General features: G+C 47.2%; 1 protein-coding gene across 2 annotated transcripts in view; it reads right to left on the reverse strand.

Moving 5' to 3' along the window:
• Positions 1-26,398, reverse strand: part of Tspan5 (tetraspanin 5) — a 168,919-nt gene that overhangs the window by 10,809 nt on the left and 131,712 nt on the right. The window contains exons 1-2 of one of the 2 annotated variants that reach the window (XM_087897522.1): positions 3,565-3,650; positions 3,106-3,252 (exon numbers count right to left, since the gene is read on the reverse strand). In XM_087897522.1, coding sequence (XP_087753648.1) covers positions 3,106-3,171 — 66 coding nt within the window. In that variant the 5' untranslated portion in view covers positions 3,172-3,252; positions 3,565-3,650. Of the gene's footprint in view, positions 1-3,105; positions 3,253-3,564; positions 3,651-26,398 lie in introns of those variants that run through there. The other variant, XM_048456866.3, reaches the window with a different exon arrangement.

Genomic DNA, 26,398 nt, shown 5'->3' on the forward strand with positions numbered 1-26,398 from the left:
CTGGAGCCTTCTGTTTCTTAAGGTCTGTCAATGAACTATTACACTTCCAGAAAGGACTTTCAAAAATTAAAGATCAGCTCCTAATCACATTTTGGTCTCTGGTGTTCCATCTGATAATTAACCAACAAAGCCCAAATCAAATATGAGTCATAGGAATTTCTCATTAGGCCCACATTAAGGCCTAATGAACTGCTTGTGATTAATGTACTGCCAGACGTAAGAACAACGTTCTGCCTGACCTCTAGGAAGCCCTTTGCCTAACTTGAAAGGTAGATTATCCCATGTTTTACAATCGCCTGTCAGCTGCTACCGTGGCTGGATTCCACGTGCATACCATTACCCTGTGCCGGATTCACTGTTCTAATTCCTCCTTGTGCCTCCGATAAGGTGTGAAACAGATCTGTTGGTGTGAAAGAGGTCAGAAAGGAAGTGGGAGGGGGTGTGACTGACATGCAAACCATTTCCAGCGGTGAAAATGAAACCGTGGGTTAAGGGCTTTCTCAGGAACACTAGGTGCTCTTGCCTCCTGTCTGGGAAGCAGCGACCTCAGGAAACACTTTAAATAACACTGCAATCAAAAGGAGACTTCTGGCTAAGGCTGATAACACAGCATAAGGTTAGGGAGCATGAGGCCCTGGGGTAAGCACTCAGAGCCCTGGGGAAATTTCCCTTCCACGGAGGTACTGCAGCATCTCATTTTAGTCATCCGGACTGCGGCTCCACCCACAAGCCTTTCCACACCTCCCTCCTCCTGCATCTTTACCCTCCTCAGACCCTTCTGGGATCTTGAGGTGAATCACGGGGGCATGCTGGGTGGATAGTGGGGTGTGGCCATTCTCTTCACGGACACAAGTGCATCTTGGTGGGGGCAAGTGTGCTCCCTGCCTCCTTCTTCATATAAATCCTCTTCCCTGTACATGGTGCCACCCCAAACATGGGCACATAAAGGCTCCACACCACAGAAGGAATAAAACCCAAACTGGCATGTATGTGTGTGACACAGCTGGACAGTTGTACAAAGACCTGAGATTTCTGTTCTCACCTCCGCAAAAGTTAGGAGGGTTCACTTTCTAGCTGCCCTGGTAAAGTCTCTCAAGTTATATAATATACACATCCAATATCGAGTCCAAACCCAATTCATATCAATATTCGGCAGAGACCTACATGCCTGGCTCTGTGAGCTACCTCCCCCATTTCAGAGATGCAATGAAACTTCATCTGAGGGCATCAGCCAGCCAAGAAAGACCACTTCTATTTCACAGTCTTATCCCTTGGGGTTCCCGCAGCAATTTTCCTATTCTTAGGACAATATGAGGTTGTTTGGAGGCATGGTGACGTTATTTCCTACTTATCTTATAGCTCCTGCTCAGAGAGACTTCTAGGCCAGTTTCTACTGTTAATACTAAATGGAAGCCATTTAAATATTCTCCAAGATGTACAGCTAAGAACATGACTCTTTCCGTATGTACTATGAGACTTTAGGAAGGCATTTGCTGCAGTAAATAAAGCCATACTTAAGAAAACCATATTTGAGAGCATGGGGGTTTCAATGGTGGAGTCGTGGGAAAGGAAGGTCATGGGTTCCAGGAAAGCTGAGTGAAGCCAGGTTGGCACATAGAGACGCCTCATACCAAGAACACTGGCAGGTCATGATTACAGACAAACATCCCTTGAAGGGACTCCATAGGTCCTTCACTCACAGAAGAAAGCGGCAGAGGAAGGGGGGAGAGGCAGCATCACACAGCCTCTTTGTGTGCCTGTGTAGAAAGGGTCAGTCTGGGAGATAAGGCAGCTAGAACCATGGAGAACTAGCCACTCCCACCAGGCCAGGGCGGGGGGGAGGAAGGGAGTAGCTCCTCATTAAACTATGTCTGAGACCAAGGACCCCCCCAGGTCTTCCCTCTTGGAGTGAGCCACATAAAAAGATTCCAGGAAACATCCACCAGGACTCTCAAGGAGCAGGAAGTGCCCCAATTAGAAATGGGCTACCCTAGGATTGGAATGGCAAGTCTCCTCTTAGAGACGCTCAGGAAAAGATGTTGGGGGACAAGGCAGCGGACACGCCAGGTGGCTGTCCAGACCAGTTCTAGGACGGGCTTTGTTCTGAAGTGAAAATGATGCTAGAAGAAGTGTCCGCAGGGGTGCGAACGGCTGTAGCGACAGTAGCATCACACAAAGCCGCTCTCTGGAAGCTTCCTTGTCCTCCCTCATGGCAGGAAGGCAGGTCCTTCTGATTGTTCCTCCTCTACCTTTGGAGAGGAGAGTGAGTGTTTATTTTTCCTACAGAAAACACTAGAATGCCAGTCCCCACACACAATGAGGCCAAATTAAATCCACACCAAATATCTGGCAGAAACAGACATGCTGTAGGCCCTCTAAGCTAACGCCTCATTCTCCAAAGTGCAGAAAGCAGGGTCAAGTTACATTTGAGGGCATCGCTCAACAAGGAAGCTGTAGTTCTGTTACACAGAGGTAGTCGTATTTACCATTCTTATTTAAGATACAAATATGTTCTCTACGCTAATGTTCTGCTTGGAAAGGAGCTCCAAAGGGAAGGCCTTCGTGTTCATTCTCTACTTTGCCCCTCCGGCTAAAGTTGCTCCTCTACAAATGCAGCAGTCACATGCCGTAAAGCAGCTAAAAGGTGCCGCTCTGCTCACAGAGGATTTTCACCTGGACCCTATCTCCATGTTTATCCAAACTATGCAAGCTGGGAAGCTAGAGAAGCTGGGCCACGGCCTAGTTTTCCTAGACTATTATCCGCACAGCTTTCTGTGTAGAATATTCACTGCCTACAAGTGTGCACTCTCACACATACAATACACACCCCTCCACACCTCATTCCTTCCTAAGACTACTTAGAGATTAGAGACAGTTCTGCTGCATATATGTACAAAGCCTCCATTCATGGCAAGGCTGGATAGTACCTACACCGCCAAAGAGGCATGCCCAGGCAGGGGAGGAAGGCAGCCCTCTTGAAATAAAAGTGGGCCGTATTTTTTTGCCCAGGCCTGTGGTATGCTTACCATCTTGCCTGTAGTTAGGCGTGTCCTCTTGGTGTAAGAGGCTGGAACGCAAACCGCGAGCGGAATCGGCAATACTTACGAATTTGAGGAGAAAGGTGTTTTCCCGAAGTGCTCCAATGCACCCTGCAAACCCCAGAATGAACATCACGCCTCCCACCACGAGGAAGAGCCACACGGGGTCAAAGCCACCGAGGTCAGTGATGGACGAGATGTTGGAGAGGACACCCTGGGAGAGGAAGAGAAGACACGAGGAGTCAGAAGCCGAGGCTGAACCGCCAACAAGTGAGGGTTAGTTCGCTCGCCTTTCCCCTCTCAAAGAAAACCTTTCCCCCTCTCAAAGAAAACCAAATACAGGCATCTGTATTTGGGATAATTGGTAAGGGACCACACAGGGGAAGAGAATAAGAAGGGAGCGGAGAAGAGAAAGGAAAGTAAGAAGGGAAAAACTGAAGGAAAGGGAGGGAGGGAGAGAAACAGATTTCTCTGCAAGATCAACTGTTTATGTTTCTGGTAAAACAGCAAAGAGCTGCACAATAACCTAACGCATCGTCGTCAGGCCCCGGATGCCGGAAGTATAGACGATCCCCTTGCTTCAGCGCCCTTAAACACATACGGTTTTGAGTAAAAAGTGGATGCAACAACAAATGTACCCCGGAAACAGAAAGAGCGACCGTGAGAAGCCTCCCAGGGCCAATCAGAGCCCTTGGCATGTCTCCAGAAATACGGGGGTGAGGTGGAGCTAGCAGCTTGCAAATGATTTGCAGGCTTGGCCCTAAGCGCCCAAGGCTTCCCGGGGAGAGGCGAGCCCCCAGAATCCACCCTGAGCCTCGTGGGCGGCGGCCCCACCAGGTTCAGGTCCCTAAGGTCCACATATGTGCTCCACTCAAGTGCTCTATGTTCGCTTTTGGAGGTGTTTGCTTCCGAGGTGGAGACTAAAAAAAAGACAAGTCATCCCCTTACTTTCAATTCCTTTCCTCTTCTACCCTTAGACTATAGAAAGAATCCAAAGTAATGATATTTCCACACAAACAATACCCATTGCCAAGAACTCCATTCTGAAGTCTGAGAACACATAGAAACCCACCAGAAATTATACCATTTCTCTAACATGTAATGGGCATACTTAGAATGGGTCCTATGGAGACTAGTGACAGCGTTTTTGGAACCAACCCAGAGTCTGAAATACCCAGAACCACCAATATCTCATTTTCCTATTACATTTTTTTTTCCGAACTCTCAAATCAAAATACCTATAGACAGCTGCAGTATTGTTTGCGATACAACTGAAAACAGGTATTGAATATCTGTCCACACAGCACTGCCACCAACCTGGAACAGGCTGATGCATCCAATTTTGGATGAGGAAAACGTACGTCGGAGCAGTTTGGTGACAGGCTGAAGGTCGTGGGTTATTTTAGAACGGGAGCAGATGTCTGTCTCAGCACTTTTCGGCGGAGCGGGCCAGGCGTTTGCCTGCAAGTGCTTCCCAAGCGGTGCCATTCAAACCTGAGTGCAGGAATTTTAACTTTCCATCCACCTGGAAATCGTTCAGACATTCTAGGAATAGCATTTTAGGGGTTTGAAGTTGTTTCTTTATAGGAGTGTCAAAGTGAGGACAACAGAGTGTGTTTGAAGAGAAATTACGACACTCACCTGTGAAGCTTGACCTTAGCAGAAATGTCGAGGGCTTTAAATAAAGTCACTAAGGCAAGGTGGGCAGTTTCAGAGCAGGGGCGATGAGGGTGTGTGCACAAGGGTGTGGGATGACACTGCATCCTTCTGGCAACTGCACAGACCCATGGGTACATCTAGTCATGTGTTTAAGCTGAGAACATGGACACTCACCCTAGCAGGGAAAACCCCGACAAAAAACACAGAAACACCAAAACAAATCTGTACTTATACAAATGATATTGAAAAATAAACTATCGCTAGAGACGTCAAACAGAAAGCAGGCCATGGAGTTAAGGCCCCAGTGTTGGAAGTTAATGCCTCTGGACTGCCCATGGCAGTTCAAGTCTTCACGTTTGGCCTCGTTCAGTCAGTGGCCAAGCACGCTTGGAGTGCACACAATACACGTTGAAAAGTTCATTATGGGAGAAGTAGACCTGATTTACTTGGTATCAAGGACAAAACAGCAGAGGTGCAAGGGAAAGAGGAACATGTTCCCTTTTCCTTACAATTTTTAATTTTTTGAAATTGATATAAAGTAATTATACATGTTACTTTGGAGGACAATGTAACATTGCCATAGGTGGTTACAATGCGTGAGCATCAGATGGAAGTAACTTGCATATCACCTTGGAGAGTTATCATTCCTTTTCAGCAAGTTTACATTTATTAAGCATTTACAGTGTGTGTGTGCACGCATGTATGCGTGCCTATGTGCAGTGTGCACATTGTGTACACCAGAGGGCAACTGTTATGTACACAGAGGGTGTTATTCTTCAGGCACCATTCTCTTGGTTTACTTTTTAATTTTATTTCTTTTTGAGTCAGAGTTTCTCACTGGAGTTTGAGACTCTCTAATTAGCCTAGCTTGTCTGGGAAAAAGTCTGTCTGCCTCTCCAGTCCTGGATGGCATGCACGAGCCATTCCAGTCAGCTTTTTACACAGATGCTGAGGATGGAAGTCAGGTCCTCATGTTTGTACACCAAGCATCCTACCGACTAAAGCATCTTCCCAACCTCATTAGTTTTGCTGTTTTGTTTTTTAAATTTAGTTATATAAGGCAAGTATGTGCTTGTAACTATACAGTGTACTTTGAACAGAATACCGCCACACCCCCAGTCTTGCTAACCTCCCCTTCCTGGCTCTCCCCACTTTCTTTCATCCTCTGAATTCCCCTAGACAACTACACACATGATTTTATGTATCTCTAACACCTAGTACCCATAAGTGGGAAACAGGATCTGTCATCCTAAGGACAACTTCATTTGCTTAACACGATGGTCTCCATCACTCATTTCCCTCAAAAGACAACTTCATTCTTCTTCATGGCTGAACACAATTCCTAGTGTGTACACATTGCATTTCTTTTGTCCATTCCTACACTGATGGACACTTAGGTACCACAGCTGAACTATAGAGAACAATGCTGTGACAAACACTGATGTGTCTGTCAGTGTCTCTGTCCTATGTCGACTGGAGTCTTCTGAGTAAATGTCCAGGAGCAGTATATAATCAGGTCATATGGTGGGGCTATTTTGTGTCTTTTGAGGAAACTCCACACTGATATCCATAGTGGCCTGACTAGTTCCCATCCCCCCAGAATGGTTCTCTTTCCTACGGGTTCTCTTTCGCTCCTACGGTTCTCTCCTACGGGTTCTCTTTCGCTCACATCTAAACCACTGTTCGATGTTGTTGTTTTAATGACTACTATTCCGACTGGGGTGAGATGGGATCTGAATGGTGTTTTTATCTGCATTTCTCTGATGTCCAACTGAATAATTTTTCATGTTTATCGGCCATTTGTATTTCCTCTTCTGGTAACTGTCTGCTCAAAAGACCATTTACTGTTTGGTTCCTTTGTTTTTTTTTTATTTCTTTGTATATTCTAGATATTAATTCTCTGTCAGATAGCAAAGATTTTCCTCCATTTTGCTGTCCTCACTAGGCTGTTTCCTTTGCTGGGCAGAAGCTTTTCATTTCCTGAAATCAGACTTATCAACTGCCTTATGAGTCCTAGTCACAAAGTTCCTGCCAATGCCAGCATAGATTTTTAAGATTTTTTTTTATTTACATGTATGTATACGCACACCTGTGCGCAGGTACCTGAGGAAACCAGAAAAGGTGTCAGAGCCCCTGGAGAGGGAGCCACACAGGCAGCTATGAGCAGCCAAACACGGGTGCTGGGAACGAAACTCCAGTCCTCTGGGATAGGACAGCAAGTGCTTGTCGCCACCAAGAGCCTCTCCAGCCCCCATGCCAATACCTGGAAACATCTTCCCTACTGGCTTCGGAATTTTCGCGGTTTATGCTAAGGTCGTGGGTCCATCTGGAGTTGAGCTTTGTACACAGCAAGAGATAAGGCTCTCGTTTCATTCTTCTACATGTGGATATCCAGTTTTCCACCATCGTGTGTTAAAAAAGACTCTTCTCCATTGTGTATATATATATATATATATATATATATATATTAAAGATTTATTTATATATTTATTATGTATACAACATTCTGCCTCCATGTACGCCCTTACGCCAGAAGAGCACCAGATTTCATTACGGATGGTTGTGAGCCACTAGTGTGGGAGAATTGTCTATATTCTGTCAATCATATTTTAATCAAATGCTGATTGGCCAGGCAGGCAGTATAGGTGGGAAAGCCAGACAGGAAGTAGGGGTGGAGCAAAGAGACTGGGAGTATTCTGGGAAAACAGGAAGCTCCCTCTGCCACTCCTGCGCAGACCACCGAAGAGGCAGCATGTAACTTGCCCAGCTGAGAAAGGAACGGAGTCATGTGGCTAACGTAGATAAGGATAATGGGGTAACATAAGTTATAAGAGTTAACAAGAAGCCTGACCTAATGGGCCAATCAGTTTATAATCTTATGGAGTCCTGTGTGTGATTTTCCTTGGGGTATGCCGGATGTGGTGTACCGGGTGGGACAGAAACCCCAACAAGCCGGCCCCTCATGTTACAAGCCACCATGTGATTGCTGGGAATAGAACTCAGGACCTCTGGAAGAGCAGTCAGTGCTCTTAACCACTGAGCCATCTCTCCAGCCCCTCCATTGTATATTCTTAAAGTCTTGTGAAAATGCAGGCAGCTGTAGCTGCACGTGCTGACATTAGATCCTCCACCGTGTGCGACTGATCTTGGTGGCTGCTCCTGGGCCAGTCCCATGCTGCTTTGTTACTTCAGCTCCGCGGTCCCCGAAACACTCTGAATCAACTTGCCATTGTCCTTTTGTCTCATGATGGCTTTGTCTACCTGGGGTCCTTTGTACTTCCGTATGAATTGAAGATTTTTCTATTTCCGTGAAAAATGACATTGGAATTTTAGATGGGGAATGAACGGAATTTGTAGGTTGCTTCTGGGAAGGTAGTCATTTTCACAGTACGGAAGTTCCCAGTCCCTGAGCATGAGACGTTTTCCTGCCTTCCTCCACTGTTCTCCAGTCTTCATTGTAGACGTCTTTCACTTCCTCGGTTAGGTATGTTCCAAGGTCTTTCTTTAGGCAAGTGTGAACGGGGCTGTTTACTTTCTGAGTACACTTGTTACTGGTAGATAGGAAGGCTACCTTTCGTATGTGTATTCTGCACCGTTATTCTGACGGAAGTGATAACGGCTCTGAGGAGTTTTCTGGTGGACTTCTCTGGTCTAAGAGTGTCTATGTATAAACAATATCAGCTGCAAATAAGAGAACTGATTGCTCTTCCCATCTGTACCTCGTTTATTTTCCGATCTTAACTTACTGCTCTGGCTAAGATTTCATCAGAGTAAGAAAAGCGTTGGGGGCGGAGTCTGAGGAGGATGGCTCAGCGGGGAGGGGGTTGCCAGGCAAGCATGAGGACTAGAGCTCTCTAGCATGCACACAAAAGCATGTGTGTGCGTGATGATATGGGGCTCTAATCCCAAGATGAGGGTGGGTGTGGGAGCACGTGGTTCCTGGCGCTCACTAACCAGACTAGCTGCAAGGATAAGCTGCAAGTTTGGTGGGGCACCCTCGCTTGAAAACTAAGGTGGAAAACAGAGAGAGGCAACGTCAACCTCTGATGTCTGCATATGTGCACTACACACAGTGTGTGCATACCCACCCAACCCCAGAGTGCAAAACGTAGATGCCCCTATCTTGTTCCTGATTTCACGGGAACTGCATTGAGCTTTTCTCCATTTAGTATAATGCTGGGTAAATGTTTACCACATATAGTCTTCATTATGTTGAGCTATGTTTAATCTATTGAGCTCCTTAAGGACTTGATTTAAATTTATTTTTATTAAATTATGTATAGTGTGTGTGCAAATGAGTGCAGGTGCCCAGTGGCCAGTCCAGTCATTTCAGATTCGCCTGAAACTGGAGTTAGGGCCGCAAGCCTGACGTGGGTGCTGGGAACTGAAATGTCTTCTGAAAGAGCAGCAGGTTCTCCAACCTGATGAACCATCTTTCCAGGCCCCTCAAGGGCATTTTTTTTTTTAAATCATGAAGGGATAGTGGGTTCTGTCCATTTAAATCTATTGTGATGACAATGTGATTTCTGTCCTTGAGGTCATCTATGTGATGATTAATTACATGTATTGATTTGTGCGTGGTGCACCACCCTCGCATCTCTGAAATGAAGCCAACTTGATCATGCGGCGAAGCCAATTTGATCATGGTGGGTGATCTTTTAGATGTGTTCTTAAATCTGATTTGCAAGTACATCACTGAGAATGTTCATTGTTCATCACGGAAATTTGTCTACAATTTTCCTTTCTGTTGTTACTGTGTCTTTATCAGGTTTCGGTACACAGTAATGTGACCTCATAGGATTACAGCGTTTCCTCCTCCTTTGTGTTTGGGATATTTGGGAAGCACTAGTGTCCTTTTTTTTTTTTTAAAAAAAATTTTATTTATTATACAATATTCTGTCTGCATGTGTGTCTTCAGGCCAGAAGAGGACACCAGACCTCATTACAGATGGCTGTGAGCCACCATGTGGTTGCCAGGAATTGAACTCAGGACCTTTGGAAGAACAGGCAATGCTCTTAACCGCTGAGCCATCTCTCCAGCCCAGCACTAGTGTTCTTATTTAAAGGTCTGATTGAGTCAGCATGAACCCATCTGGCCCTGGTCTTTATTTTAGTTCATTCATATTTACTGTTATTATTATTGTCTCTTCACAGCAACAGAAACCCTTAGATAGTATGCAATTGTTGCCTTTCCTTGATTTTACCTTAAAAATTAATATGTTTTGCCTACATGGATGTGTACTGCATGCAATGCCTAGTGCTGATGGAGGTCAGAAGACAGAGTCAGGTCCTCTGAAACTGAGTTGCAGGTGGTTTGTGAGCCATGATATTAGAGGACACAGGACCTCTGGAAAAGCAACAAGTGCTCTTCGCCACTGAGCCTTCTCTCCAGCCACTTACCATAAATATGTGTGTGTGTGTGTGTATCAAAATTCATCACAAAATTTTAATAACTCTTTTTCTCTTCTTTCTTCTGTTTTCACACTTCAATTCTTCTTTCTCTAAAGTCCACCCCCAGTCCGTATGTTCTCGAAGCTTCTATATGCATTCCCGGCTGACCTCAACTCATGATGCCCCTGCTTCAGCTTCCTGAGAGCTGGGATTATCACTGTACACTGCCATGCTCAGGGAAGTACCATCCTAATGAGCAACACTAAATGTTTTCCTTAGGACTACAATGCAAAGGGTCTAAAGAGATGGCTCAGTGGCTAAGAGCCCTTGATGTTCTTGCAGGGGACCCGAGTTCGATTCCCAGCACCCACATGGTGTTCACAATCATCCAAAATTCCAGTTCCAGGGAACTGAACTCCCTTTTCTGACCTGTGAGGGAACGAGGCATACATATAGCACACAGACACACATGCACATAAAACACACATACACATACCATAATCTTTAAGAAAATATATATTGTGAACCTCTGTTATTGTGTTCTAGGAGGATTCCCAATGGGTGGGCAGTTAGTACTTAATGAGCTACTTAGGATTCTTTTGGGATCTCATCAATATTTTTAAATGTTCTTTTTATTTGTGACTCGTGTTCAAGTGGGAGCAAAGCTCAGACTGTTCCCAAACACTTCCGTGATCCATGGTTGAACATAAAAGAGTTAGCAAATAACAGGACAATTATCTAGGTGGCTCTGCCAAAGCCAACAAACTTAGTGTAGCTGAAATAATCAAGATAAAATTCTTCCCTGGATGGCAAAAAAAAAAGAAAGAAAAATCCCAATTAGTAGATAGAAGATCCCACACTCATCTGTAGACAGTGGATCCCTCGCTCACTCATCTGTAGACAGAGGATCCCTCGCTCACTCATCTGTAGACAGCAGATTCCACACTCTGTCCTCTCTGGCTTTACTGTGAGAATAACCTGGCTTCTCAGAGAAACTCTCTTTAATACTCTCCCTAGCCTGCAGGGACACTTTTAATTGAGAGGCTTTCAACTGTTTCCATGGAAACAACAATAATTTGGGGGCCCAGGTTCCTTATCTAGTTCTAAATTCCAGCAAAAGACAGTGCTGGAGACAGGTACTGCTGAGTGCTGGGGGCTGGAGCTCCGCTCAGTACAGGTAGGACCCCTGAGGACTTTACTTTTGACAGCTTCAGAACATACCCAGGCTGTTACCAGTTGTAAATTAATTCAGGTTTATTTTTTCCCAGAATAGAAAGAAAAAAAGATTAAAACATAATTAACAGAATTAACAGATGACCTTACATATACAACCACTGTGGTAGTAGAGACCTATAATCCTAGCACTCAGGGCAACAGCAGGGGGGGGCTCGAGTTGGAGACCAGCCTGGGTTAGAGACTCTGAAAACTAGCATTGGTTACGTGTGCACACGCACGCGCGCGCACACACACACACACACGTGCACACACTTGCTGGGGGGGGCTGTGACAACACAGTGCTCCCAAAACACAGTGCTCCCAAAACACAGTGCTCCCAAAACACAGTGCTCCCAAAACACAGTGCTCCCAAAACAGCAAGAACATATATACACTGTACTATTATATATTACCTAATAAGCTGAATGTGTTCGAACTAAGTGTGTGTGTGCACATGTGTGAATGAGTGTTGGAATGACTAAATCCAGATAGTATATATGACCTCACATGGTTATAATTGTTTGTGGTAGTAATACAGTACATCCACCTGCAGGACTCTTCAAGAACACAGCACATCAAGTGTGGTCACTTAGCCTCCCAGATGTGGAGGGGAAGCAGGCTGAGGCTGACACGTGTGCCGTGTGCAACACTTACTTCAGAGAACCCGTCTATCTCTGATGACACAGAACTTCAAAACAGACTGCACGTATTCTTCGGAACAATAGTTTTGGGTAACAAAAATGACGGGGAGCCAAGGCATCGTTTTCCCGGTGTCACAACCATGAGGCCTCTCCCTGAACTTTTAATTCCTTGAAGCTCAACCTGACAAATTAGGAAGAAGGGCTTGTACGTGCCTGCTGGGAAGTTATTATAATTCACGCTGGAAGAACACAACTCTTAGGTCACAGATAAGTCAGCCAAGTATAAAGTCGGTGCTTAGGTTCGTAGCAAATCCTTAGGAACCTGTGAGAAGAACATGGCAGGCACCTGGTTACCAGAAACCCGTGCCATCACCCTCTTCTGTGAGGACTTCTCTTCCTCATGCTCTTCATATGCCTCAGGGCTCCACAGCTCCACAAGAGCGTCTGCCCAGAGTGCAAAGAAGCCTCAAGTCCCCTGCATTTAGGACGGGCACTTCTCTCTACTGCACATCCCAGAGTCATGCAGCCACGCACAACCACGTGTCAGGCTTTTTACCACGTGGAGAAGTGTAAGGTGGTGCTGAAGAAACACAAGCGCAGGGAGCGGGAGTCCTGTGGGCATCCCAGATGCCTGGGTCCAGAGAGTCCCGAACCCTCCTGTCGCTCAAGATCTTTGACGACAGGCTGTTGGAAGTATAGTGAGCTCCATTCAGTGGGCATGATGGTGCAAGCCTGCAATCCCAGCACTTTGGGGGTGGAGGAACAGGGGTAAAAGTTCAGATCATCCTTAACTACATAGTTGATAGGGGAGTTTAGCTAATCACATCCTGTTTGTGGGGCGTGTTGCTCTAAGGCAAAAGTTTACCTATAAACCTGGCAGGTGAAAGCCCCCCCCCCCTCTCTCTCTCGCCTGGCTCCTGCGTCTGGAAGGATCGTTGGGATTCTGGTGTAAGTCTTCCTTCTGTTTATTAAAGCTGTATATTTTGTATTAAGCTAGTCTGGCAAATCCTTAATTACTGATCGCACCGGCGCCCTTTCAACATAGTGAGTTCAAGGCCAGGTCATTCAAGACCCTTATCTCAAAACTCAAAACAAAACATCAAGAAGAAACACACCAAAAAAAGGAAGCTCTATTTTGGTTTTCATAGGAGCCCTGCTTTGGTGATCCTGAAAACTCTGGGGGAGGATATGCATGCCTAACTAATACTAAAGCTCACACTTATCCTGGGAGGAGGCGAATATTGTTTAGAGGGATCAGAGAAGGGATAGAGGAAAAGGGCTAGATTTTAACAGATCACTTTGGCTGGGTAGCTGATATTTTAGGTTAAAAGCAATTAAGGCTGGTCCAGTCTCATTCATGAGACTCCCATCTTCAACGTAGCATTATCAATGAGATGAGCAGTTCTGGATGGAAGCTGGAGGCTTTGATCTACACTGTTGACTAATGATACCTAACATGGTTTAAGTCCTAATTCTGTCTGTCAAGCTGAAGGTTTAGCCCTTGAGTTTAAACACTAACAACTTATTCTTTTAAAATGAGCACAAATGATGATCTTCTGGCAACCATGACCAGAGCTGACATTACAAGCACACAGGCAGCCTAGCGCGGGGCTGTCACAAGTTCTTATGCTTCTGCCTGCACTGTGCAGGCAAAGCCCGAGGGGTTAGTGAAGCCAAAAGCGTTGCTCTTGGCGGACTACCAGAAAACCCAGAGTCTAAGTGGAGTGAGAAGGGGCCGACTGGCCACATGGGCTGACTTCTATTAAGTGTTTCTTTCCACTTACATGGAAGGGAAAAAGTCTGGACACTGGGAGCAGAGAGAGAGAAAGAGAGAATAAGAGACTATAATGGTGGCCACAAAAAGAAAATATAAAAGGAGATTAAGAATACTGGAGATATTCCTAAACATATATTTTAGTAAGACATTATCAAGATTATATTAATAAGAGCTGATAAAAATAAGCACACATTCATGAGCATGCCTCATATTCATGATGCAGTCTGGCCTAGATTGCTTTTAGCATGGCTGCTAGAGCAGGCAGGAGAGAAAACAAATCACTCCTAACATAAAGTAATACTATAAACATGAGGCACACAGGCACACACCACTCAATTAAAAAACTGGCTGCTCTTCCAGGGGACTCAGGTTTCATTCCCAGCATCCACATGGCAGCTCACAACTGTCTGTAGTTCCAGTTTCACGGAATCTGACACCCTCACACAGACTTATACATGCAGGCAAAACACCAATGCACATAAAAATAAGTCAATTAAAAAAAAATCAACAAATCGACATCCCACAAACTGGACCACTAGCTTCTGGTGTATCAATTTGAAGCTGCAAAGAAGCAATCCTCCTGTACAAACAGACATCCATTATCCACAAGGTACTGGACCCGAGCTCAGCAGAGAGCAGTGTGTGTTGAAAAGGAAGACACGCTAAGGGAAAGTGTCAGAGGCAGTATCTATAGTAACAGAGGCAGCTGACAAACAGGCCTCCTTCTGTGTCCATCGTGGCACTAAACAGTGGTCCAGCAGCACCTCAGAAAGTCTCCGCCACAGTGCGGCAGAGAGCATTCCAGAGCCACCCTCCTGCACAAAGCTCTCAATCCGCACTCTCCCTGTGCTCCTCAACACAAGTAGGATAGCCCAGACAATGGCGAGATCATGGACCTTCCTGTCAGGGCTGGAATAAAACTCCGCTGATAGCGGCCTTGCCCAGCACGTGTGAAGTCCTGGGCTCATCTGCAGCCCTTAAAACCTGGGCAGGGTAGTATACACTTAGGAGATGGAGCCAGGAGGCTCAGAAATTCAAGGTTCATCCTCAAGACGTAGGGAATTCAACGCCAGTCTGAGCTAAGCTAAGATATTGAAAACATAAAATCTGTGTGCACTTCTGGGATACCCATGGAATGTGTCAACAAATTTGCACACTATAGAGTTTAACACAAAGCAAACATCTGTCTCAAGCATTTCCTCATGGTGGAACGATCTGAACATAGCTCTCTTGACTACACAGTGCCTTATCCTGACTGTGCTGGCACACCGGAACTTCCTACAGACACCTAGAACTCATGGGCCAGTTTTTCCTCATCACAGCCTTCTCTACTCCTCCAATTAGCAACTGCCATTCCCCTCTCAGCTTCTACAAGTCAACTTTCTATAGCTCAAATATGACTGAAGTCAGATAGTTTGAATTTCTGTGTCTGGTTATTTCTCTTACAAAGTAAGCCATCCACGTTATCACAAATCATAGGACTCGGTTCTGTTCATGGCTGCATAGTATTCCACTGTGCATATATACATGTTCTTTACCCACACACTGGCTGACAGACACATAGGCCACTCCTTTTTCTTGCTTATTCTGAGTGTGCTGAAATAAATGTGGGAGTATGGGCTTCTCTTCAACATGCAGATGTCACTTCCTTGGGATTTGTATCCAGAGCTGTGATTGCTGGATAAATAGGTGTGTGTGTGTGTGTGTGTGTGTGTGTGTGTGTGTGATACATGTATGTGTGCAGTGTATATATGCATGGATGCATGTCTGCCTGGTATGTGGGAGTGTCTAGAAGTCAGACATGGACACTAGATCTTTTCTTCTATTGCTTCTCCATCTTTTTTTTTCTTTTTTCTTTTTGGAGACAGAGTTCTTCACTGAACCTCAAGTTTGGCTATACTGTCCAGCAAGACCATGGAATCTTATTATCTATGTACCCCCACCTCCACTACGTACCACCACCCAGTGCTTGAGTCACAAATGTGTGCCTCCTTGTCCTGACTTTATATAGATGCTGGGGGTCTGAATTCAGGTCCCTGTGCACGAGCCACCTCCCGAGCCATGACAGTTCTATTGTTAAATTTTCATTTGAAACAGTCTCAGTATGTAGCTCAGGCTGGTCTCAAATACTCTGTGAAATTAAGGTTGGCCTTGAACTCAGTGTGATCCTCCTGGCCTGAGCCTCCCAAGCATTGGGATCACATGCATATACCACTTCATCTGGCTCCTACCTTTAACGTTTTGCGGAACCCCTACGGCTTTCTCCATAACGGCTGCTCTAATTTCCGTTCCCACCGACACGGTGCAAGGGTTCCCTTTGCTGCACCCTTGCTAGCACCTGTTATTATCTTTCATCTGACAAAATTGTTTTGCATCTCAGTTTCTTTCCTTGCTACCTATGTGATCACAGGTAAGGTACCTCACCTGCCTAAGCCTCAATTTACACATCTGTGAAATTATACCTTACGACATAAGGTTATTATGAAAATGAAACGAATCAAGCAGATGCGAACTGTGCTAAGTGCCTGGCACAAGAAGAGGATGCAGCGGAAGCTCACCTCTGTCATGGACAGCACCATGATGTTAGAACAGGAGGGAGCCACTGCGTCCACAGGGGCACCCGAGATGCTAACCCTGCCACACTGGAGGAAACTCTCCTGATCCCAGTACTTGTCCTACTTGACGCCCATCTAAGGAAATCTGGGGCCACATCTGCTGATGATGTCTAGTGGGGCGGCAGTATATGGAGCATGCTGTTTGGATCTTCAAGGCGCGTGTGAAAATAATCTAAGATGTGCACAGAAAGGCCGAGTGGCAAGCCGCGAGTGAACAGAAGCCTCTGCAGGTGCACAGAAATGGTCCAGCAGGACGGAGGGCACAGAGAAGTCACTTGACATGGCACTCTCAGCAGCTGCACATGGCTACAGCCAGGGAGCTGATTGGACGGGTCGGCTGCTGGAACTCTGCAATGACCTTAGTTGCTCAACCGCACTCTGCCCCTATGAGCGCTGGCCATTCCACAGTTTGATGAACATAGTATGTCTCAGGAAGAATGTAGAAGCATCTGCCGACCTTCCTGCACACCTTCCCTACCTCATCAGCACCTCATCCTGCCTACCATCTATGTGATTCAAGCAGCTTCTCCCTCGTGGTTCCGCAATAAAGGAGTCTGTTCTGGGTGCGGAGCTCTTCTCCAGAGAAGTTGCTATGCAAGCGCCAGAAACAAAAAAAAGGCAAACAAAGCTTCGGAGTATTGCGAGCCAATGCACTTCAGGAGTGTCTGTGGTTTTCTTCAGAGCCGGCAGAGCAGCCTCTGTGTGCCACCTGGCAGGCTGCAGCCTCTTCTCTGTCAACCCACACAGAGAAGCAGTGCAAAAATAGCACACACGCACCCCAGGGCCTGGGGCTCTCCTGCCTTTGCATACACAAGCACATTCCTTCCAGCTGCTGGACGAGAAACAGAGGGACAGGCATATGAAATGTGTATGCAAACCCAGACCAGATGGACCCCTCTGTGGTATTTATGACACTGGATCCCAATTCACCTACCTTTCCACACACCAGGCCCAACTGCGGTGGGCCTGAAAACTTCCCCAGAACATGAGCGAAAGAAACATTTCCACACCAACCAATAGTGACAGGTGCAACATTTCAAAGAAAACGCAGCTACTCAGAGAGTGGGTGGTCTTGGGTAATCGGAAATGTGGTTTTGAACGATGCCCCCAGAAGGACCAGGCAGGGGCCTACAGTATCAAAGACCCTCCCAAGAATGTTCCATTGGCAAAGCCACTTTGTAGAAACCCAAGTTTCCATCTACCCGATGAACTGCGGCAGAGGCCGGAGAGGGGAGGGGATGAGAGGCAGCAGGAGAGCTTGCCAGAACTGAAGAGTCTCAGGAGGCCTGGTGGGGCGGGAGCAGCTTAGTCCATGCCTCGTAGAAAAAGCTCCCCGACAAGAAAGCAAGCTGTTTCAAAGGCATATGACCCTCCCAGTGTCCCTTGTCAAGAAAGGCCATCAGAGGGATTCAAGTAATCCCCTCCCGCACATTAAAAAAAGAAATGTTCACGGGGTATCTTTGAGAAGATGAGGAGGATCATCTTTTAGGCCTATACAAAATCTTGAAGCCAAGCAGCTGTTGGGAGAGTGGCTAGGTCAAGTTCTAAGGTAGAGAACACAGAGTCGTGTCTCCCCCTCCCCCACCGCCACATACACACACTAGTGAGCGGCTGCCCCGCAGACACAGAAACAGCCCTACATAGAAGTGTCCCATGTTCCAAGGCCTCCATGTTCCATGTTCCATGTTCTGCCACTTGACAGATACTTTCATGTACCTCCTAAGAATACAGAAAACATACTTAGGGGCATTCTAATCTTAAGCGGCATGTTTGAACTGAAATCATGATAAAGGTTCGGTTTAGGACTGAATGCCTCTCTCCCCCATTAATATGCTGAAATACACTCACCACCAGCATGAGAGCAGTTGAAGGCAGTGTCTTTTGAAGGAAATTAGGCTTAGAGAAGTTCATGAGGCTGGATGTCCATGACCTGATGGGTGTCACTGTGAGAAGAGGGAGACAGAAAATCCTTCCCTTTCTCACCCTGCCACAGGCAGATACAGTGACGGGTCACCCTCTGCAGACCGGGGTGGGGGGGGCAGCCTTCTCTTGGAACTGAATAGGTGGTTAGCACCTTGACCTACACTTCCAGCCTTCAGACTACAGGAAGTGAAGGAGCATCATTTAAGTCATTGAACTCAACAATACATTATTTTGTCTTAGTGTGAAGCCCAAAGGTGAGATGCCAAAGTACTGTGGTCAGCCATGGGCATTTAGAGTAAGATTCAGCAACACTCCATAGCATGTCTACAGGGCAAGCCCATGGAGCAGAGATCCACAGTGGTGCCATGTGCACAGAGAAGAGGCACAGAAGGTCTTGTCGGCATGTGCGGAGGCAAAGAAACAAAACTTGGTCAACAGGGTGTGTGTGTGTGTGTGTGTGTGTGTGTGTGTGTGTGTGTGACAGTTATGAAAGTAGACAGGGGTGTCATGGAGAGTCTGGATCTGTCCTTCAGGCACGCAGGTGAGGCAAACCTGGGCCTCTCTGTACTGGGAAGCCCTGAGCAATCGGTAGCTGGGCACTATGGAAGCCACTGGCAGACCTGTTGTGGAGAACTCAACAAAATCCCTATCTGGAGAGTGGCCCTGCAGAGCACCAACTACGGTAGGTCCTGGGATGCCTCATTACCCAGCTGGGTGCTCCAGTGGGGAGACACGCAAAGTGAGAGAGGAAGGCCCAAATCCCTGAAGGAAGGAAGGGGCTGAGTAGGGGTTTGCAGCTAGGTCACCTGCCCACTGAGCTGTCTTCCTGTCCTCTTGGAATGCCCTGCTGAATGGCACCTGCGGGTGGCAGCGGGAGAGGAGCTTCTTATCTTTAATGCAGCACAGCGAGATCAAGAAACATACAATACATTCGAATATTCTCGTCTCGGATTTCACCAGAACAGAAAACCCGAGGGAGGCAGAGCTAGGCCCCTCAGTCCTTCACGGGGGCGGGGGGGGGGGGGGGGCGCCACCGGCAACACTCTAGCTGAGCCAGGCAGGCAAATGGTGGTGAGGGGACTTCAACTACCCTTGACGTGACTGCTGGGGACACGGGGGAGATGCACAGTCAGTAAGGCTTCTGCTGTATGTGCTGATCTGAGGTCAGATCCCCAGAACCCAGATCCAAAAGTAGTGATTCACAAATGACGCCGCTCCTGGGGAACGCGTGTGGGAGGTGAGGCTTCTCTTTTCACTCACCGCTTATGTAAAGTGTCAAGGGGACAACCAGGGAGCCTGCAGGTGTGCTCTGTGGTGGAGACACGGGGGCCTGCTCACCAGGCAAAGGAGAGGACTCTGGGGACTCCTGCCCTGGGAACCTGGAGACGGGGGGGGGGGGGGGGGGGGGGGGCGGGGGGGGGCTGCTGACTGCCCTGGTGTCGGAGGCAGGCAAGGGCTTTTCTGGTTGGACTGGGCCTCTTCTGCAGATGGCTGTGACTGAGAGAAACCACGAGGGCAGCGTGAAAGATGCAGTTTGGGCCACAGTGATCCCCACCAGACAGAGCTACCTACCATTGTGAGGTGGGGCACCAGCAGAATTTGGAGGGACAGGCGTAAGACAAAGGAGTTGGCGGGGGATCAGGTAGCCACTAAGATATAGCCCAGCTCAAATCAATGAAGAGGCAGAGGAAACTTCAGTAAGACCTGAAACCATTCCCCTCAACAGCCACCAGGTCCTGGAGCAAAGCCTCATCCCCACTCTGAGGGAAATAGTACTCTGACAGAAATGTCCTTTCCTCAGGGCCCAAAGCAGTTCAGCATGGGTAAAACATACTATCTTAGTGTCAGACAGGCATCTGTCTTAGAAGGGGCCAGGAATGGTGATCTGACCGTTAGTAACCAAGCCACTGACCCTTGAACCAGTCTGAATTTTTATACCTAAGAAACTTGTATAAATAACATTGCAAAGGTTACGCACAAAAACAGGTTTTATTTGATTTTTTTTTTTTTTTTAGATCACGTCCTGTACTTGCTTCAGGGCTGAGAGATCACAGAGTCATCGTCCAGGCCCTGACCAAAAGCAGTCTTGTGTGCAGGGAAGTTCAGAGTGTGAGGAGGACAGCTGAGGAGGGAGGCGGACAAACCTGCTACACTTCAGCCAGTAGAGGAATATCTCTGAAGATGCCTTGCAGCATCTTACAGCTATCCCTTCAAAGTGGCCCCACAGCTGGGGCAGCCAAGTCCCCCCACCCACTGCCTTCTTCAGGGATGGGAACTGGACCTCTGCAATGATCTGCCTGGCTGTCCAGGCCCCGGCATTCCCAATGCTCCTTCCTGGGAACACAGGGGACGTTCTTCCAAGATGAGTCTTCTACGAGATGGTGACGAAGAGATTTCTAGGTACAGATGCCAGGGGGGAGAGAAGGCCCTGAAGAGACAGAACCGTCCCTAAATACTGGAAAGGTGGGGAAAACACAATACGGGATTCACTTCCCACTGTCCCTCCTGGGATCAGGGCTGTGTAGCTGCTCTTTTCTCCTCACCTAGGGAACTGGTGGAGAATGTGAGAGAAAATGACAAAGGACTAGAAGGGACAGGAAGAGAGAGAGCAGGAATTCTGGCCTCACATCTCAGGGCCTTGGTTTCTCTATTTCTGAAACAGAACGCCACCTTCCTCTTAAAGTTTAACCCAAGGTAACGCACAGATCACAGGACTGAAAATGAGACCTCCTTAGGGGGAGTTGTTTATCCTCATCAGCACTGTGCAAGCACAGAATTCTTTGCACACCTCATTTGTGTGGTTGTGAACATCTGGATGTCCGCTACACAGGAGGGGGCTGTGAGGCAGAGGCCACGAACTACTGTCCTCTAGGAGTTCAGCTTGCCCAGTGGAGGGGGCTATGTTAGATAGAGAAGGCAGTGGGGGACACTGGAAACCCCAAAGTCATATGTAAGATCGGGGGGGGGGGAGCTTTTCCTATTCTGGGAAGCAAAGCCCCTCCTCCCCTGGCAACAACTGTCTGCAAAACTCTCCCTTGTAGTCATCGGTGATGCAATCCCCTCTCCTCTCTGGTAGGAAGTAGTGAGCAGGGAAGCTGGGCAGTGCAGGAGAGGGAAACCACCTTCTTCCTCCTACGAAACGAGATGGTCATAGAGATCCCCATTCTGAACAACAGAAAGGAAAGGCCATTTCTCAGAAGCCACAAATGTGCTATTCTGAGGGCTGTGCCACTCAGAGCAGACACCAGAAACAAACCGGATGTAATTTTATCTCCTTTCACGCAGTAAGAGGTGTGACTATATAGCCAGTTCCCTAGGGATCTTGGGCGATGAGGACTTCTGGAGCTCAATGACAGAGGTCACAAAATGGCCAGGATTTAAAAAAAGGAAGCCACTGTTCATTATTCATCCACTCTTTCATTGTTTCAAAGATCATATTTCTTACCACTGTTTTCAATACATGGTCTTATCAAGTAGCCCAAGCTGACCTCAAGTTCATAACCATCCTGCCCACAGTGTCCCCAAGTGCTGGAATTACAGGCATGCACAATCAAGCCCTGTACAGACGGTATTTTGTCCTTCTTCTCTCCCCTTTCCTACTTTTTCCTTCTTTGACACAGGATCCCACGTAACCCAAACTCTCTCTATAGCCCCAAATGCCTTTAAATCTTCAAGTAGAGGACGGGGCAGGCAGGGGCTGGTACAGAGGAGCGTGCAAGAGGTATGGCCACAAGTGACAGGCACTTCCACAGCTCTAGGATAAAAACGCACTGCAAGGTGGGGAACAGAGTCTGCCTTCCATTTTCAAGGATCTCTCAGCTGCTGCAAGCAGACTGGCCTAGGTGGGTGAGTACGCGGGGGAGGGCAGGCAGACACCAAAGCTTCCACACTGATGCAGGCCAAGGCCCTCAGCTGGCAAGACTAGGGCATAGCAATGGAAGGGCACCGAGGACAAAGGATCAGGATAGCGGCGGGGTAAAGGTCCATTCATTTGCGGATGAAATGAATGTAGCTTTAAAAGAAAAGCAAAGGACCTCCTGGTAGAGCAGGACTGGGGCAGAGCAGTCTTGTCTCAGATATGCTAAGGTTTAGAAGCCCATTGGGGGCATTAATTAAAGATACTGGATAGACCACTGTGTATGAGAACCTGAGGTTCAGGCCAGGATGAGGCCAACAAAATACACCTAGATGGTCCCCAGCAATTTATATAGTCCAGCCCCACCCCCATCGGGGCTCCTCGGAGCATGAGTGCAGGCAAAAGTAGTCTCAGGGCAGGGGCACCCCAAAATTTACAAGTTGAGGAGGTGAAGTGGGATTAACCAAGCTGTGAGGAGAGCACGGATCTCCTGGAACCAATGGGCAGACGGGAGGAGTGAAGCACCATGGTCCCTGCTCTGCTGATGGGTTTCTGAGCATCTGGAGGATGAGGACCAGGTCCGCACGGCAGGAGTCAGCCAGGGCCCAGTGAGAAAGTGGGAGGTGCGGCTAAGTTCCTAGGCAGGCAAAGAGATGGAGGGAAGACCATAGTAGTGGAGGATGTACATCCTCCATAGTAGTGGAGGATGCTGCCTACTACACACAGGACTCAAAATGATGGTCAGACACACTGACCAGCAGATGGCAGAAGCCCTGGGACTGACCCCAGGGTGCACACCAACAGGACAGAGGTCAGTCTCAGAGGAACATTCTCATGAAGACTCAGGTTATGTCCTTCACCCGGTCAACATTCTGAAGGCGTTCATTAGCGGCTGCCATGAGAACAAGTGAGACGGCTGTGGGAACAGTGTTCACCCCAGCCCTTCTGGAGCAGATCTGCATATACGTGAAAGTAGAGAAAAGGGGAACAGAAGACTGGATTGAGGAAGTGAAGAAGATTGATCAAAATGTGCAGCTGAAGCCACACCGATTTGGAGGGCAGCCTTCAAGGTAAGAGAGGTTTGGGCTGCAGGAGAGGAAAGGTGGGCCCACACATTACTGTGGGCATGCTTAATCTTGCACTGACCCCCAAACCCAGCTAGATGTGAGGCAGATGTGGTAAGACAGCTGGGTCTGAGAACAAGTTGGAACTGTCTGCAAGCTGTGGACTCAGGGATGGGCAGTGGGTCTCAAACTGCATGGACACCGTGAAAGGAAGATGGGACACAATCCAGGTATATTGTCTTTTGTTTTGTTTTGTTTTTTTTTTTTTTGAAAAAAAGTGCTTAAATATTTAGAAGATTTATAGTTTATGTCTGTGCACGTTTTTGTCTGCCTATTTGTATTATACCATGTGCACCAAGTGCCCATATAGGCCGGAAAGGGCGTTGGATCCTCTGGAACTGGAGTTATAGTCAGAACTGCCATGTGGGCGTTGGGGATGAAACCCAGGTCTTCTGCAAGAACAGCGAGTGCTCTTAACTGCTGAGCCATCTCTCCAGTCCCTAGGCCTGCTCTCTACAGCTCTTCTAGTCCTCTATATGTGAAAGAGAGGCCCGGGGAACATGACCAAGGATGGTGATGAGACTTCAGCCCACAGCATGTGAGGACCACCCAGAGATAAGACACTTCGTCTGCTAACCCCAAAGAAGCAGAGCTCCATCCTCAGAAACCTCAAGAGCAAGCACGTGGAAGGATTCATTCTGTGGGATCCAACAGCTCTCCCAAACAGGGTGAAAACCCACAGTACATGACCCTCACCTGATGGAAAAGAAAGTTTGTAATAGTAAAAGCAACTGTGTGCATAGGGTACCCTGGGAACTGTTACGTGCACATTCGCTCCCAACCAGCATTACTGCAACATTATTGCAGCCTATCTCTTATGAATATGTACATACCCTTGCTGCATCTGAGGTCAAACTCATCAAACTCATCTTCCTAGATCCAGCATTAGGATCCCTCACAAGCTTTGCGTTCAGGAATGGTCCTGGAATATTATGAGTTCACTTCGGCTACAATGTTGTCAAGGGTGCTCAGAGGTGATTCATGGGCTATACCTGCTAACATTCTTTCCCAGGAGCAGATCCTAAGGTCACGGAAAACTAAGGGCAGACCAGCTTCCCCTGGGGACACAGCCCTTTCTCTGTATCTTCAAGACCAACTTGGAATTTAGGTAAAACTATTTAACGATTTTTTTTTTTCAGGATTCACCTGCAATGTTAACTCGGACTGATAGATAGCAAGTTTGAAGGGTAGTAATTTTTACCTCCGCTGCTTCTGCATTCCATAGAAGTGTGTTTCAAGTTTTGCGTATTCAGGAAATCTGATCCTGGCAGTGGATTCAACATCATTCCAGCTTTGAGTCGGCTCAAAACTTTGTCCTTGCCTCCTCCTTTAAAGGAAATGCCACAGCTCTGGGAGTTGACTGCCTCAAGCTGGTGTTAGCTCGGCAGGCTCAAACTACACTGCACCCTCAACCTGACTGGGGCTCACCTTGAACTAGAGACCCGGCTTGGTGAAGGCTCAAAGGTCTTGCTTGGACAAGGGGCTTCTGCAGTTACCAAGGTGGAGTCAGCGCAGCCATTGTCAGCTCTTCCTGGAATGTCCTCAGCCTGTTCCTATGTAGATCTCTCTTACTTCATAAAGATCCCAATGCCACCTCCTCCTCAGGAAGCCTGGTTCTGAGCTCTAAAAGGGACATCTCAGGACTGGGGTTATGGCTCGGTAACAGAGCATTGCGTAGCATACCCAAAGCCCTGGGTTCAATCCTTACTACTGTCACAATCAAACTGTAGAGAGGTAGATACCAGGCCCCTGTCACTCTATGTAGCCTGCGCTTAGTGTTTCTTGCCAGCATTTGGATGCAGTACCTGGTCAGTGACCTCCTTCCAGCCAGTGTCTCTCTTAGAATGTAAGCGCACGAGGCAGGGACTCGGTGTCAACCTTGCTACAGCTTTGTGTCTGAGGCCCAGACTCGTGAGCAGTGCCACGGCCCTGACAAAGGACTGTGATGTCACCCTCTTCTGAACACGGTGGTGCCCCTCCTATTTGGGAGACGCTGCCAATTTTGGAAGTTTTTTTGTTTCACCAGAAAAGAGATACATGAGGCCACCAACAAAATAAAAACATGATTATATTCCATAAAGAGAAAAAAGAAAACCCTTCAAAATGACTCACTGCCTGTTTACTGCTAGGATAGACAACTGGTTCATTTAACGCTGTCCAGTGTCTTTTTCAAAGCAGCCAGAAACGGGCTCTTATTAAAGGGGTTGTAAGAAGCTGTGTTATCTGGCATTTAACCAAACAGAGGGTTCTAAAGGGAGAATTTCTCAGATTCCACACGGACAAATCCCAAGGCTTAACTGGGATGAAGAAGCAGCTAACCACAAGCCAGGAGAAGATTGGTATTCAACAGAGAAGGTGACAGATGAACTTATCTGTTCAGGGAACTTAATTTGTCTTACTTTGTATAAGGATGGATTGGACTCAAAAGGTTCCTGTGTGCTGGGCAGCAGGGCATTTCCAGAATGTATTTTACATATTACAGACACATTCTGTAAAAATAAAGGGGTGGTGCCTTTTTCTCCTTATTCTTTCCTTACATTTTATTACGTTTATGAATTTGCTGTGTGTGTGTGTGTCCACATGGATGTGTCTTTCTGTGTGTGTGAGAGAGTCTGTGTGTGCGTGAGGCGCACATGCCGTGGAATTCAGATAACAACCCTCAGTAGTCAGCTCCCCCCATCCACTAGATGAGACCTGGGATGGAACACAGGTTGTCAGGCATGACAATAAATGCCTTTACCCTCCAGGCCAGGGGTTCTCAACCTGTGGGTCATGATCCCACCTTGGGAGTTGCATATCAGATATTTACAACACTATTCATAACAGTAGCAAAATTACAGTCAGGTAGTAGCAAGGAAGAAATTTTAATGTTGGGGCTGGCACAGCATGAGGAACTGTATTAAAGAGCTGCAGACTAGAAAGGCTGAGAACCGCTGCCCTAGGCCACTTCCCGAGGCCTATTTTCATTCTTTAAAAAAAAAAAAAGCGTGTGTATGCAGTCACATATACACAGTGCATGTGTGTTTAAGTGTGCATTCACACGTGTGCACACGCATGTGGAGGTCAGAGGTTAACCTCAGGCAGCATCCATCTCTTGGTTTTGAGGCAAGGTCTCTCACTGGGACCTGATTCAGTCTGGCTCCAGGGATCCTACTGTCT

This window comes from Myodes glareolus, chromosome 17 (genome assembly GCF_982192425.1).
Source record: "Myodes glareolus chromosome 17, mMyoGla1.1, whole genome shotgun sequence".
Lineage (NCBI taxonomy): Eukaryota > Metazoa > Chordata > Mammalia > Rodentia > Cricetidae > Myodes > Myodes glareolus.